We start from the raw sequence: 16,637 nt of genomic DNA on the forward strand, positions 1-16,637 counted from the left end.
CTTGCATCTTCTGTTGTCCTATCCGTCTGTGCAAAGTGTGTGTAGAATGTGCTCACTGTATAGCTGTGTAAATCATACAAGATGCAAGGCAGTATGTAATTAGGAGGTCCATGTTTTGTGCCTGTGCTTTTGGTTGGTGACTCAGAATATTATCAAAAATGAAACATTATGAATATTCGTTTTCTCTAATAAAATATCTGCTCCTCTCAATAGCTTTTTTTTTAATCAGATGGTGACTATACTCTCAGTATTTTCTTTTCACACTATTGACTGATGATAAATATTCCTGCCTTTCATAGCTAGACCATGGTATCTATGTCTGAATACTTCAAACCATTGTATTAGGAACTGGGTCATAGGTGGTCTTGCCTAATGCTCAGAACCGGAGTTGGAGCCAGGAGATGAGCCAAGGGTAAGAGTTGGAGCCGATGGTCAGGAATGAGACATGGGAGTAGGAACCAGAGATGTGACAAGGAGCAGTCCTGGAGCAGGGGCAAGGCAGGAACTGGGAACAAGACAGGAGCAGAGCAGGAACTAGGAACAGGGTTGGATACAGCTCATAGGAGACAGGTAAAGGGCCTGATCCAATGTAGCAACCAGCAATAGGGATCCTGCACAGTTGCTCAGACAACCCATCTAGGTCACTTCCTTGCTTAAGTAATGGGTGCAAGCCAATCAGGTGCCCCAGGCCTTTGGTGTCCTGATAGGACCCTGTGGGGCCCGACCATCCAAGATTAGTGAGGTGGTGCTTCATCTGTCTTCCTTGGTGGCAGAGAGGGAATGGTAAGAGACCTCAGCCCCACACACTCCTGGGTTCTAGGCCTGCTAAAACCAAGGACCCACACTCTTGGATCCTTACACATTGCTGCAGCTTCCAGCAGTCACTTTGGTGATAGGTGGCTGACAGGAGTTTGGCTGGGCTGGAAGGGATAGAGTTTATATGTGATTGTCTTCTCTTGCAGGAGGAGACCGAGAGCGGATGACAGCTCATCATGAAACATACCTTCTTATGGCCAGCACACAGAATGACATGGAGGACTGGGTGAAATCCATTCGCAGGGTTATATGGGCACCTTTTGGAGGAGGTGAGTCCAGGAGAGAAAATTTAAGAGTCCCAGGAAAAAGATGCATATTGTTGTGTGTTTAGATCCTAGTGAAGAAGAAAAGACAGTGAGTGAGCCAGATGCTTTAAAATAGTTGGACCAAGCACTTCCCATTCATCTTTTCCATCATGATAGAGGTTTCTAGGAAAATTGGTTTGGTGAAGTCAGTCCTTCATGGGCAGTTTGTCACCTAGGGAATAAGGCAGACTAAGATAATCCCTAGGGGTGACATACATTAATATTATGAATAAATATTTTTGCTTCTCCCTCATCCAAAGATTTCAACACACTTTACAGACATTAATTAAATATGCCTTAAAGTTTCTCTGTGGGGTAGGGAAGTATGGTCATCCCTGTTTTACAGGTGGGGAAAAGTGAAAAGAAAAAACTTACCCATGATCACAAAGGATGAAGATAGAACCCAGATTGCCTGACCCCCAGTCCTGTCTCTTAATCAGACTGCCATTCTTTTCACCTAAGAGGGCCCTGTTTTTCTTCCCAATACTGAAAATATTCTTCCAAAAAAGATACAGAATGAAAATGCAACATGGCATATTGGAGAAAGTAACTATGGAAGTGTTGTTTATTCCTTCTTATAACATGAGAACCTAGTAATGAAATTAATAGGCAGCAGGTTTAAAACAAATAAAAGAAAGTATTTCTTCACAACAAACAGTCAACCCGTGGAACTCGTTGCCAGAGGATGTTGTGAAGGCCAAACTATAACAGGGTTCAAAAAGAACTAGATAAATTCATGGAGGATAGGTCCATCAATAGCTATTAGCCAGGATGGGCAGGGAGGTGTCCTTAGCCTCTGTTTCCAAAAGCCGGGAATGGATCACTTGATGATTACCTGTTCTGTTCTTTCCCTCTGGGACACCTGGCACTGGCCACTGTGGGAAGACAGGATACTGGGCTAGATGGACCTTTGGTTTGACCCAGTATGGCCATTCTTACGTGCTATTGTGTCTATTTGGATGCCTGTCTTTTTCCAATGACAACCTAGGTGAGCAGGCTGCTAGTGGGGGGCCTCCAGCGCCACTGTGTCAGTCCTGTTGCTCTCTTTCCGCTCCTTTCTCTGTTCAGCATGCAGTTGTATTTGCTGCAGTCAGAAAGCACAGACTGGAGTCAGCACACATAGTGGATTCAGTCTTGTCACCTTATATTAGCATGAGGAGAAGAAAAAAATGGTATAGGCTACTGAGAAAAAGACATTTTGTTAGGTAGGGAAGAGAGTTTAAAAGAAAAATACATTGGCAAATACAGTATATTAATCACCGCCCAACACAATCGTGGACACACTATCTCAGCAGCTCCTACAGCTGGTCAACTGGTTCTAGTCCTTGCTGATGAAGAAGGCTGTTTCATACGGGGTAAGATGAGAGGGAATCTTGATGCATCTTGGTGTCTAATTCAATTAGAATTTGTACCTGTCACAAGAACTCGGCATTGGTGGTTCCACAAAGCCTGAAAGCTGCATCTGACTGATAATATTGTATAAAATGCAGTGCACACTACCAGAAGCCCCGTGGCATTATTTGGGCATTAAGTGTATAAGTTTTTCCTTCTGATTAGAAATCCTGAAAAGACAAATGGCCTTACTCAGTCTGTCCAGCACACCTGCTATCTTTGAAAGGCCCCTTATACTAAGGGGGCCCCACTGTGCAACCTCAAATATTATCATCATCATTTCAGGCAGTGAAATGCTTACACATTAATCATATTGTTTCTCAGGGCACTTAAGCCCTTACTTTTGGATATGGGGGCTACTTTTCCATTAGACGAGAGCATCTGTGTTTAAACCAGAGAACTTCTCTCTTGTCACCATTATTGTTTGGCTGTGAAAACAATGTCTGGAACCTCGGCAAGACTGTTCATGCTGTTTTGCAACACAGAAGAACAGTTGTTGTAGCAGAAAACTGCTCTTGCTGGCTGAAAATCACCTTTTCCACCATTAGTTAAACTAGAGGTGGCCTGAGCCTGAAGGAAATGATAATTTTGAACAAAATCTTTCTAAGAACCACACACCTTCCTTCACCTTCTATCCAGGTCAGACATTTCTTATTGGGCAGAAACTTTGCTCCTGCCTGGTGGACTGCCCTGTGACCATCTGTCAGCAGGAGGCCTGTCTGGCACTGTCTTAAACATGCCTTCAGTGGTGCTTGGGGATTCCTAGAGAAAATGCCTGCCAAAGGGATGGTAAAAGATGTCCCTCTAGCCTATAAGAAATTTGGGACCTACATGATAAGCAGGGAAGGGCCCACAGTCTAGATGTGATTCCCTACACAGGATGTTGTTTTTAAAAAGATCTGTCAGTATATTGAACTATAATAGGCCCATTTTATATTCCAATCCAAAATCACTGTCAGCTACCATGGCAAAACACATTTGGGTACAAGCATTACCGTTTTGAGAAGAGGGGAGCTGTGAGTCTACCTGCTTACATGATCTCAACAACCATAGTATTTGAGCATCTCACATATATTAATGTCTTTATCCTCACAACTCCCCTGTGAGGGAAATATCTCCAGTGTACAGGGGAAGACCTGGGGCCAAGTGACATTGAGTGATTTACCCACGTTTGTACATGAGGTCTGTGACAGAGCTAGAAATAGAACCTTGATCTCCTGAATCCAAGTCTGGCGCCGTAGCCATTTATGATGTAAGACGGACTTTGGTGAGTTTGGATTTACATATGGAAACCACTGGATGCACCCCAGGATTTGGCGTGATACTGTCACAAATGTAATAACGTTTAGTGCCACCTATTGGTGCAAATGCAGAGCTGAATATGAGGCTCATTAAAAGAAAGAGGGGGACTTGTGGCACCTTAGAGACTAACAAATATATTTGAGCATAAGCTTTCGTGAGCTACAGCTCACTTCATCGGATGCTGTAACTCACGAAAGCTTATGCTCAAATAAATTTGTTAGTTTCTAAGGTGTCACAAGTCCTCCTTCTCTTTTTGCAGATACAGAGTAACACAGCTGCTACTCTGAAACATGAGGCTCATTGTTTGCATAATACCAATTAAGGCTTGGGCATGGTGGGAGACTATAATTGTTGAACTACTGTTTGTTTGAATTAATTATTAATTTGAATTATTTTTAATTCAACTTAAGCCTTTTATAAATGTCATTTTCATGTTGGCCTCCTTGAGCAAATATGTTAACTCTAAAATGAGTCTCACTCTAGTGGGCAAATCATCAGAAAACGTGAGGTAAATGATTGTGAGAAGTCCTGGCCAGAAAATTTTTTTATTTCCTGAAAAATTTTGAGGCTTTGAAAATTGTTCAACTAAACCTGGGTCCCAAGACCCACGTCCGTGCCCTGACCACCAGGCTGTTGACTACTCTGCATGGACACACACTGACTAGGATTTCCATCCTGGACCAGAGAAACATTCCTGAGAGAATTCTATTTGTGACACAAATGCTGATATTGAGCCTCACAATCTTGAGTGGTTTTAGGTTTCTAATGTATTTACACAGGGATACCGGACAGTATCCTGGGGCCTGGAGACCTCTGGGAATTGCGCCTCTAGAGAGTTGGCTGTTTATTTAACTGATTCTCATTTGAAGTACTACTTTTGAAACTCCAAAAGATCTAATAGGTCTCTTTGGCTGTTTTGTGACAGACAATATGTAACTCAACACGTGTATTTCCCACCCTTTTTCTATATAAGTTACGCCAGAACTAACCTGAAATAGACTAACTTTGCTGAATGAGGGTCCTTGTTATTAACATCATCATCATTATTATTAATGGACTTGCTATCTAATTCTGTAGGTATTCATAAGACTTCACAGAGAAAATAAATACCATATAAGTGAACTGATTCTCAGCTGATGTAAATCAACTTCAGTGATTGATATCGGAAAGAGAGTCAAGCTCAAAGTCTGTGCCCTCAGAGTTTATAATTATGTTATTTAGATGGGATTTTTTAAAATTGTTGTTTAAATCTATCTATCCAAAAGCTGTAGGTATTCTAACCATTAATTATTACAATCACAGTGTCGACCAACCAGCAGCATAAAAATAATCAAATACAGAAAACAAATAAACTCAGCCAACCAATTAATCAAAAGCAGAACACCCATTTTACCCCTGCCGCCTAAAGTTAGGACAAAATACAATGAATCACGAGAGCCCTGTCTTACCAAATTATTTGTGGGTTTGATGTGAAACATAGTTTTATGTTGACAGGTTTCAGAGTTGTAGTCGTGTACAATCATCAATTTTTCTGAGTATTATACACAAGGTTTGTGTGTATTCCACAGGTGTCTGTGCACGTGAGCATGAGCCCTGTTAAACCACTAATATTTAGGGTCTGGCTGGTGACTGGAATGGTATCCCAGTCATGGAGCAAACAGATCTATAAATAATTAACCAGTTCATTAAATTATTGTTTGTTAACTGGTAGTAGGAAAGGGAAAGGGGGTGGGGAGATACCAAGGTGCTCCGAACAAGATTGTTTTTTTTTTAACCAAAAGAGCAGGAAGAATACTGAGAATGTGCTTTTTAAAAATAAATAAATAAAAATTCAGCCAGGACTTCTAATGCTTGTTTGCACATGAAATTCCTTTCCTGATTAGATTAATAAGGCAATTTTTTTAAAGAAAGGAAAGGCCTGAGCTTTGATTGCAGAGCTTGAAAATAGAAATAAACTGAAAGAAGGGGATAGAGGAGAAAAAGAAACAACAGAGTTTTAATGCAGTGGGGCGGGGGGGGGGAGGTAGAAGGGGGTAAGGCAGAGCAAGGGCTATAGCCTCTTGAGAGCCAGAAGGACTGAGGCTTATTGCCTGTTAAGCTGGCACACGTGACAGTGGCTTGAAGTCAACTCAAAGTCAAAAAAAAAAATCAAGGTTGCAGCAGCTCCCTCCTTTACATTGTTTTGCCTGCACCTGCTGTATGTGACTGGCTGGAGCAGAAGGCAGCAGCAGCACAGCATTCGTAACACCTCCAATGAGAATAGTAGTAAAGGGAGGAAATGAGCAAAGTGTCTCCCGTGTGGAAGCCTGTATTCTTCAGCAGATCCCGAGGACCTTTCGGCCAACGCTGCTGCATCTGATGCCTCTCTCCCACAAGAGCCTCTGGTAGTTTGAAGGTAACAAAACAACTGGGAAGCCCACAAGAACATCAGAAGGGGAGGTGGTTACGGAGGAAGGCACTTTGAAAAGAATCCTTTATGGACAGAGAGTCTTTTGGGCGAAGGAGCCCTTATTTTTGATCCCTGTTTGTGGAGATAAAAGGAGCCAGCAAGGAGTCTCTTGAAGAATTCTTCAGGGGCCTTTCTGTCATTGTTCTCTCTTCCCCCGTGCGCATTATGATGTGATGACCTTTTCCAGTGGAATTTGAGCCCCCTGCAACTCTACCCCCAGTTCCAGCTGACAGGAAGAGCTCTCCCTCCTCACCCCCACCAGCACATACCCCCTTCCACAGACACCTCCATTTGAACAGAAGATGCATCTTTCTGCTGAAATTCTTTTGTTGTGACATTGCATTGTAGCTAGTTGCCTCACCACAGGAAATAAAAGGAAAAAAGAAAAGGAAATTCTTCCCAAAGCAGAATTGAAACAGGGAAGGAAACAAAAACAAAACAAAAAAAACACTACGGAGATCTAGAAGATCACAAACCTCCAACTTTAGACACCATTAAACCCCCCCCAATAAATCAATAAGAATGAACAGTCACAGACTTTCCTCTGGATGCAGCTTCTAAAGGAGAGCTTTGGCTTGATACTGGGACTCTGGCCTGTATGATGCCTGAAGATAGAAATGGTGGGGTCCGCACCTCAGGGGCCTTAGCATCAGCTCCTTTCATTCCTAAAACTACCTATAGGAGAATTAAACGGTGCTTTAGTTTTCGCAAAGGTATGTACAGCTTGTCACTGTGTTGTGCTTTGCTGTTAGAGCCTTTTATTCTGAAAGGTCGAGGGGACTGTGTATTCAGCGCCAACGAGGAGTCCAAAACAAAGGGCATGAAACAATAAGGATGCCGATGTTCCACGAATGATTTATTAATGTCCTTGTTCATTTGTAGTTGTAGCATTGTCTTCTATGTATAGCAGTCCAATAATAGTCTTTGAGGGAGTTGAACCTGTGACACCCAGGGTCAGCCATAAGATTTGCAAAATTCGAAGAATAGGTCTGATTGACACTTATTCCTGCATGAGGGATGGGGATGAGAGAATTTACATCTGTCCAGGTGTCCAAATATTTGGATCCAAAGATGTCGGATTTCCACGCATGCATTATGCTGTTGCATATCATTGCCTTGCTTTGTTTCATCCTATTCCACAGCAGCGTGTACTCCCATTTCCACTTGCTGCAGAGACATTATTAAAGCAAGTTTAATTCTACATTGCACATAATCCTAATGATTAAAGCATGGTAGTTGTGGGGGTAAAGCTGGCTTTCAAAATGCATCAGCAGGTAAAGCTAGAAGAGGGGGGAAAAATCCGAGTAGGAGGTAACGTGGAATAGGAGTCACAGCACCAAGAAAAAAAATGAATTAACTCTTTGATGAGAGAAAGGAAAGTTTGTCTTTTGGAATCTGAGAAGAAGAGTTTCACGGACATTTTTGTGCTGTTTTTAAGAACTACTCTGAGTACATGAATGGAAATGCTCATCCCCACTCCAAGCATGAGTTAAGAGTTGCACACAGGGGTTAATATGGTTGGAATCCTCTCTTCACCCAACTCGCAGAAACATTAGCTACTCCCCCCAGTGGGATGAAGTTGAGGCTGCAAGTTGCTACATGCAGCTGGATCTGGCCCTTATTTCCCCATAGTTTGCAAATCCCATGGATGTACTCCCATCTTCCCCGTCCTAGCCTACTACGAAACTGTCACACAGAGTGACCTTCAACATATGCCAATGTTTCCCAGCATGGGTGCTCTGCCGCCTGCTGACCATGTTCGGCAGGAACAAGGTGGCTCCATTGCTCTGGGGGTTTTGCCCACACAAGCAAAGGTGAACAGGATATGCCCTAAAGGAGGAAGCAGCACTAGCTCTGGTTCTTCCCGTGCAATAAAGGCAGAGGGCCTGATTTTTTTCACAAGTGCTGTGCATCTGTTGTAATTGCACATGCAAACTGTGTATCTATGCACGCAAAGGGTGCTGAACATCTAGCCCTAGATTTAAATATTGCTGATAGATTTGTTTTTAAAAAATGAAAAATTGAAGCTGTTCAGCACTTCTGAAAATCTCGCTGAGACAGGACATACGTGTGTCTGTGTACATACATGTTATGTACCAGCTGGTGTAAGCTACTTCTCCATTGCTCCATTGCTCCTCCATAAGTTTAACTATTCAAGGAATGTTCAGAATTTGAGAAATGGATTAACAGATTAATGTGCAGACAGTTGACCTTAGTGGTGCCGCAGGCTTCTTGTAGAGAAATTAGACTTTCAGCTGTTTCAGTTTGTCTGTATGTTTTGACACAACAACTCTTCTGTTCTGAAAACATGAGTGAAATCACCCTGTTTACGGGCAGGGGATTGAATGATGCAGCTAGAGCCATTGCTGCTCATTTGCACTTGTGCCAATTGAACCGTGTTTTACATATACAAGGTCTTTTCCAAAAGAAATCATCATGGAAGTCTATGGGCCAGATTTGCAGAACACTGTGTGCATCATTACGACACTATCCAAATCATTGAAGTCAATGGAAAAACACCCATTAACTTGACTGGTCTTTGGGTCAGGCCTTGACTGTGGATACACATGCAAATAACCAATTACCTTGGTCTAGTAAACAGGTTGTCGGTTCACAAAAATGCTGTAATTGCACGTGTGAACTGTGTACCTATGCATGCAACTATGCAAGAAAGGTTTCTGAAAATCTGGCCCATAGACTTAAATATTGGAGAAAATAATTTAAGAACAAAGGAACAGCCAAACTGGGTCAGATCCAATGGTCCATCTAGCTCAGTATCATGTTTACCAATAGTGGCCAATGCCAAATGCTTCAGAGGAATGAACAGAACAGGTTATCAGCAAGTAATCCATCCCCTGTCATCCACTTCTAGCTTCTGGCAGTCAGAGGCTAGGGACACCAGAGCATGGGGTTGCATATCTGACCATGTTGGCTAATAGGCATTGATGGACCTTTCCTCCCTGAACTTAACTAGTTCTTTTTTGAACCCAGTTATAGTTTTGGCCTTTGCAACATCCCCTGGCAATGAGTTCCACAGGTTGAGTGTGCATTGTATGAAGAAGTACTTCCTTTTATTTGTTTTTAAACCTGCTGTATATTAATTTCATTGGGTGACCCCTAGTTCTTATGTTATGTGAAGGAGTATATAACACTTCCTTATTCACTTTCTTCCCACCAGTCATGATTTTAAATCTATCATATCCCCTCTTAGTTCTCTGTTTGTACTCAGCAATACTGGCTGAGAGCTGGTTATGGGCATCTTAATACTATGCAGCAGCCAGCTGCTTTCAATATACCACAGCTTGCGCTGCAATGCATCTGCAATTTATAACAATATAGAAATATTTTTCCCCAGTGCCTCAAAAACCCTATTTTCATTTCATTCATTTCAGATTAGACGTGATTTGAAAACTAATTCCACAGGGGGGGGGAGAGCAACCTAATAAATTTATTAACCTGAAATTATGTTTTTTGATAATGCTGTCAGTGCAAATATGAAACTATAAGAAGTTTAATGGCTTTGAGAACTTGTCTCTCTTCTGTGCAGATGTAAGCAGGCCTGTAATATGAACATGAATCAGAAGAACATTAGTGGAGTGAGAAAAAAGTTCAGTTAATGAGCTAGAGCTCGTTCATATTAATTGTATTTTCAACAGGCATGAGTTGTGCTTATAATTGTAGTCCACATTTTTATGCTGATTAATTTAACTTCAAAAGTGTTGAATCTTCTGTTTAGTGCCATGAAATATTATGGGCTGTTGGTGAAGGGGGAACTCTGAGTGTCTGCTCATAGCATAGCTTTATCAAGGAAGGCCTTGGGTAGAGATGGCTAGAGCAGTGTAGAAAACTTCACAAGGCTGATGTGGAAAAAAATAGATTAGTTAATTTCATGCAAAGCAAAACATTTTCCAGTTTCATCTCCATTACTAACAATGAGCTCCTATTTTCAACAATAGGTAGCTTCTAAAAGGGGGAGTAATTGCCGTTTTCAGTTATGATTTGAAGCCTATTTGGAAATTGAAGCTAGAAATCTAGTAAGAATACAACTTTGTTACGAGATGCCTCTTTTGGCCCAGGTTGGAAACTCTGCTTCTTTTGATATTTTCATTTCCTGACCAGTCTCACCTCACCCCATATGTCCCAAGGGTATGCTGAATTCAAAACAAATGAAAAGTTTACTACGATTTTTCCTATTTTGACAAATATTCAGATTTATTTCAAGGTTTAGGGTCAATATTTTGTCTGGCTACATCAAACTATGTCCAGTGATAAATCAAAACTCTCCCTGGGCTTGTGAAAATTATGCAGCCAATTTGCATTAAACTACCTCAAGGCCCTGACTCAGCAGGTCACCAAGAGCTGCTGACTTGTGGAATTGGGTACAATCCCATGAGCACAATGGGGTTTGAAATCTTGATACTGCTGTGTACTTTGTGATATCACCACATGCTTTCAACTGAGTTCCTTTGGCCAGCACTCTTCCTGAACCGGGGAGGGAGTGGAGGAACTCCATTGTTCTGCCAGACAGCAATCCTTAGCTCAAAAGCCACAAGTATGTTTAATCCTCCCATCACCCCGCATGGAGCAAGCTAGAAACCAAAATATTGTTTAATAAATAAATAAATAAGAAACATAGTTTCTATGGACTTCTAGCAGCTGAGATGGGGACCTGGCTGGACACCATACTTTCTGTGCCAGTTAATCTTTCTCTAAGCTTCATTAACTGTGACATTCAAATATTCCTTCCGTAGCTGCTGATAGTTCCTGTTTGGTGTTTCTGCAACATGCACAGAGTGGGGCTAGGAGAGAGAATTCCACCCCTCTCCACTTACCAACAGGTAGCATTCTTAGGCAGGGACAGTGGAAAACGGAACTCCGCTATTCCTCTATCCCAGAATCACGTGGTTGGACACAGAAACTAGAATTTCCACCAGCTTTCTTTATTATGGTATATTAGTGAAAATAAATATAATTTAAAAAACAAAAACAAAACAAACTTTAAAGATTAGATTTAGTTTAAGAAGGAAAGTGGACTCAAACACTTGCTAATTTGAATCTTTGTTTAAAAGAAAAATTTAAAGTCACTGGAGCTGTGCATGCTTATCAAAGGGAAGAATCTGACCTATTGGATTTTTCTCATTATATGGCTTATGTAATATGAAAGGGAAGTCTCCCAACTGTAGGTCATTATTTGGAATTCAACTCTGTCCCTCTGTATATGCAATGTGTTGGTGCCCTTTAGCCCTCTTGCTAGGAAACAGATGCTCACATCACAAAACAACCATCACAAATTACATTCTTTGGCAGAAGGGCCCAAGGTTTGAAGGGAGTTGGAGATGCCATTAATAGCAGGGAAGAGGTAGTTACTTCTCCAGATCAGGTTTGAAGTGCATTTAATGAGCAAGCTTGCACTGTTGTTGTTCATAGCTTTCCTGCCATGTGGATCAATACAAGCATTAGTCTTCACGGCTCTCAATCTGGCATATTATGCCACCACCTGCTCTTTCTCACATACACGTTTTGTTGTTACTCTGAAATAAAGTAATTGTGCAACTTGTAGTAAATTATAAGAGTGAGGGGTGGGTGTACTTAACTTATGGTCTAAATCAGAGGAGCTGAACACCAACAACTCCAACTGAGGTCAGTAGGAGCTGCAGCTGCAGTACATCTATGAAAATCTGGCCCTTGGGGTAAAATTTTCAAAAGAGCTGCCAGAGTCCCATTTTCCATTCTCACTGAAAGTCCATGGGAATTAAGCTCCTAGATCACTTATGCCCCTTTTGAAAGTTTTACCCTGAGTGTAATAAGAGTAAAAAGTTCATATACCTTAGATGTGATATTAGAGCTGTTTCAATGGCCACGTACACTTAACCTCGGCTCAAAGAGTAAACAGGGACATATGTAATATCTTGGGTTTAACACTTTTGTGACAGAGTTCTATGTCCCTGCGTTGCTTTCCCCTTAGGATTTGAAGGTAGTGTTGTGTTTTATTTTTAGAAGTTACAATATTCTGTACCAATGGTTCATAATACTTTTACAATTGTGTTTTGGATCATTATGGTAAAATACAGTGGTGTATTGTTTTTTATAAAGGGTGCTAGATGTGAAATGGAGCTCTTTATCCCTGGATTTAGGAGCTGACTATCCTTATATTTGATTAATCTGTAAGGAGGGCTGGTTGTGGTACGAATCATTCGTGCACAGACTTCCCTCCTTGTTCATTCCAATGCTACTTTTCCCTTAACCCACTCTCCTTATTATGCGTAGGTATCTTTGGACAGAAGTTGGAAGACACCGTCCGGTATGAGAAGAGATATGGGCACCGTCTGGCTCCCATGTTGGTGGAGCAATGTGTGGATTTTATCCGACTGCGGGGGCTGAAGGAGGAAGGGCTCTTTCGACTTCCGGGCCAGGCTAACCTTGTCAAAGAGTTACAGGATGCATTTGACTGTGGAGAGAAGCCATCATTTGACAGGTAAAATGCACAAAATTCCCCCCGACCTTAAGAGGTCTAGTTTGAGTGATCTAGTGTACTGTGAGATAAATGGCACTGAATCCTTCCTGAGCTAGCATGGTTTGAACCTGTGTAACTTTTGCAGGCTTTTCCACATTTCCCATGAACAGGCTAGTGTTTGTTTCATTTCTTAATGCAGTATTCAATCTCAATGTTTTGTTTTATTTTTTGATAATTTTTTTTGTAAAGGCTTAATATTGCTGCCAGTTAGGAAGTGTATCATAAGCAATTCAGCTTAATCAAAAATGTATAGACCACTTTGACCTTATCATCCCTAGGAATGGTTTGGTGGTGGGTTTTCTTATTCTGTTGCATCAAGGAAAATGTTCTCTTATCACCAGACTCAGTATGTTCTGTTACCTGATGAAGTAGATGGAAGGAGGAATCTAAATTAAGGTTGGTGTGAAGGTTTATTTTGGGGTTTTTTTAAATAAAAGTAATTTAATTATAGTCCCTTGTGAGGGTCAAATTTCAAATAATATTGAGGGTTCCGGTCAGAATAACATCTAAATGTTCAGCTGATTATCCAAAACTGAACCATAAAATAGGAACATTCTGGACCCAGAAATGAGCCAGTCCCATTCTCTCAGCTGTCGATGGTCTTCACCTTTCATTGGCATCTTCAGCCATCTCTGTGTGCAAGGCTTGGTTTAAAGGGAGTTCTGCTCTGAAAAGGACTATGTAAAAATGGCACCATGTAGCAGAGGCATCCAATCACAGTCAGATCTCTGTCCTTTAGTGACAAAATTAAATGCTATTTTTAGTACTGCCAGTATAATAAACCCCAACTTGAGCCATCAGCAGGGATTGAATCAGAGATCTTCAGTGCTAAGCATGAGACCTCTACCCCAGGAACTAGAAGGGTAGTAATAGATATGGTAGAAGAGGAGATATAACATGCAGAACCAGTGGATTACACCAGCACTACTCTGCCAGCCACCATAACTCTGGGTGAGTGACCTAGATTCATATGCCAAGATAATTAACTAAATTCCAATTATAGGCTGACTGTTGAACCTCCATTGTCTTCAAATTATATCGTTGCTGGTATCTCTACCAACTCCTTAGAACATGAGAGGGTTGCACAGGTGTGGTTGAGGGCCTAATTTGAGATGCGGGGGGGATACATTTGTTCTATAGGATCTTTGACTGTTAATGTTGTTTGGCTTGAGCCAAAATGAGTCAGATGTTAGCTGGAGTTTGTGGGTCTGATTGTTAAACAACATTTTTGTCCTCTCCGAAAATAAACACATTTGATATGGAATTGGAGCGACACCATAAGTGTCAAATGCTGTGATGCCATTTCTCCCTCAATTCTGCATTTTCCAAGCAGATCATGAAAGTGGCAGTGTACAGAAAGAACAAAAGCTATTGCTTCCATGTCAGCTTTATTACTTTTTAAACGAAAAGTGGACCGGGGGCAAGAGAAGGGCTTGATGGGCTTAGAACTCGAGCAAGTGACGCTGTTAGAAGGATGAATTTTTGGATCAGAATGTAAAAGCACACCATTTTTTAGTTTAACTAGAAAGATATTGCAGAGCTATACTATGGGGAAAGGCATATTTTCAAAAAGCAATGAGAAATCTGTTGTAGCCAAGCTTTCGTTGAATGCTTTTCTTCTTTGTTTTATTCTTTAAGCTAAACATTGGTAATGATACCTCTGGCCAGAGATGCAGATGAACTGACATTGGGGTATAAATGAGCCGGAAAGAGACTTTTCAGTGCCCCCAGGCCAAATGATTGAAAAGAACAGTATATTTTTAAAATAACCCACGAAGATGCTGTGTCTAACATTCTGGACAGAGGTGCTTCTTTCAAGTGGTGTGCAGAGCTCATCTATTATAAAACAAATGAATTGTGAGCTGAGCAGCATGAATATTTCTCTGTTTTTTCTCACAACACCTGTATCACACACCTGAGCCACAGGAACAAGCTTGCTGTTTCAGCTTTAGAGAATGAAATGGAGAAGAGGCTTCATGTGGTGCATAACCGCAATGGAAGCAGTTAGAAACATTGGCATTAGTTACCTAGAATTCTCTGGCACTGCAGTTTTTCTTCAGAGGCTTGTGTATTTATAGTTAACTCCTACCTCAGATGTTTGTATGAAAACAAGCGTCTGTGTTTTTGTTGGCTTGTTGGTTTTCCCATGCTTTGGGAGGCAGTGTGGTGGGCTCGGGGATACAGTGCTGGTCTGGGAGCTGAGAGATTTGAGTTCTATTCCTGACTGTGGCACTGTGTGAGGTTGAGCAAGACACTTCTTCACCTCTCTGTTTTCCCTCCCCCCCCTTTATCTTTTCTAGTTAGACTGAGAGCTGTTCAGGGAAGGGACTGCCTCTCACTGTGTGTTTGGACAGTGTTTTGCATAATGGGACTCTGATTTTGGCTGGGACCTCTGATTTTGGTTGGGACCTGCTGTTCCCATCTCCCTCCAGCCCTTGTGCAGGCATTCAGGATTACTCTGTGCTGTGGAGAAGGGAAGACCATGCTGTGGATATACCCCTTTTCTCCTGCACGACTCTGTGTCTATTTCCCTAGATAACATTTTTGTTGTTCTAGGCAAGTGCATGTTCTACTAGTTTGGTTGAGCTGGTACTACAAGAGGAACATTGGGAAAATGACTATTGTCTGAAAAGTGACTGTAAAAATGAAATTCTGGGGGATTCCATATTTATTCTCTCGTGGACTTCCAGATTCAGTGTGTTTAGTACACAAATGACTAATGACTGATCTGAAGTCCAGCATTGCAGAACCATCCTGGGATCTAAATATCAAGCTGTGTTCTTTCCTTCTCAGACATCTCCAGGAATAAAGGTTTTTGCAGTTGAGTTGGTTGACACTTTTGTTGATGGTGCATGAAACAGAACAAAATCCAAGTCACTATTCCACAGCAGTATTGGTTCTGCATCTCCAATTGTAGGAAGAACTATTTTTGGTCAGTGGAGTTATGACTTGGAAACACAAGGAGCTGATGTTTTGCATAAAAAGAAGCCATTTTCACTTAGACATTTTTCTGAATATAAATACAATTTAAACAAAGAGTTCAATTCCATTTTTTGTAATAAAAGGAAAGGGCAGTGAAATATTTATATTTTAAATGCTTACATTTAAAAAAACCACTACTTAGCAGACTGTTCCTCTAATACAGGGTCAGCAACCTTTCAGTAGTGGTGTGCAGAGTCTTCATTTATTCACTCTAATTTAAGGTTTCGCGTGCCAGTAATACATTTCAACATTTTGAGAAGGTCTCTCTCTATAAATCTATATTATATAACTAAACTATTGTTGTATGTAAAGTAAACAAGGTTTTTAAAATGTTTAAGAAGCTTTGTTTAAAATTAAATTAAAATGCAGATCTTATCAGTTTAGTGCAGTAGTTCTTAACCTGGGGTGCACACACCCTCTGGGGATGCAAGATGCCCTTTCTGGGGGTGCGAGACATGCGAGACTATTTTAGAAGGTAAATCATCGAAAACACAAATTAAGCACAGGCACATAAGTACAACTACTTTGTTTCATCAAAACTATGTATTTATTAACATTATACATTTTTAATGATTACTGTAATATACAAAGTTTTTAAAGTTTTCAAGTTTTAAGCTAATTGTATTGTTGTTTTTGATAAGGGGTGCGAGAACATATTTTGAAAACTCTGGACCATCACCAGGCTGAGCGGGGCAGTGTATTAAATTGCTCCCCATAGGAATGTGCTACTACTTATGGTGTAGTACTTACGGCTGCCAGTCCTGGTGCTCTGAGCAGCATGGTAAGGGGATGGGGAACGGGGGCGTTGGATAGGCATGGGAGTCCTGGGGGGCATGTCAGGGGTCGGGGGTGTAGATGGGGTTGGGGCAGTCAGGGT

General features: G+C 41.2%; 1 protein-coding gene and 1 long non-coding RNA gene across 10 annotated transcripts in view; one reads left to right on the forward strand and one right to left on the reverse strand.

Annotated features, from left to right (window-relative positions):
• Positions 1-16,637, forward strand: part of ARHGAP24 (Rho GTPase activating protein 24) — a 353,302-nt gene that overhangs the window by 293,824 nt on the left and 42,841 nt on the right. For 8 of the 9 annotated variants that reach the window (XM_043512432.1, XM_038400192.2, XM_043512434.1 and 5 more), the window contains 2 exons: positions 963-1,085; positions 12,532-12,739. In XM_043512432.1, the coding sequence (XP_043368367.1) occupies positions 963-1,085; positions 12,532-12,739 (331 nt within the window). Of the gene's footprint in view, positions 1-962; positions 1,086-5,860; positions 6,978-12,531; positions 12,740-16,637 lie in introns of those variants that run through there. The other variant, XM_038400195.2, reaches the window with a different exon arrangement.
• Positions 1,018-5,385, reverse strand: LOC122459699. Its single transcript, XR_006280548.1, has 3 exons — positions 5,264-5,385; positions 1,497-1,711; positions 1,018-1,150 (listed from the first exon to the last, which is right to left on the reverse strand). It is a non-coding gene; the product is annotated as an uncharacterized LOC122459699 (long non-coding RNA).

This window comes from Dermochelys coriacea, chromosome 4, assembly GCF_009764565.3.
Source record: "Dermochelys coriacea isolate rDerCor1 chromosome 4, rDerCor1.pri.v4, whole genome shotgun sequence".
Lineage (NCBI taxonomy): Eukaryota > Metazoa > Chordata > Testudines > Dermochelyidae > Dermochelys > Dermochelys coriacea.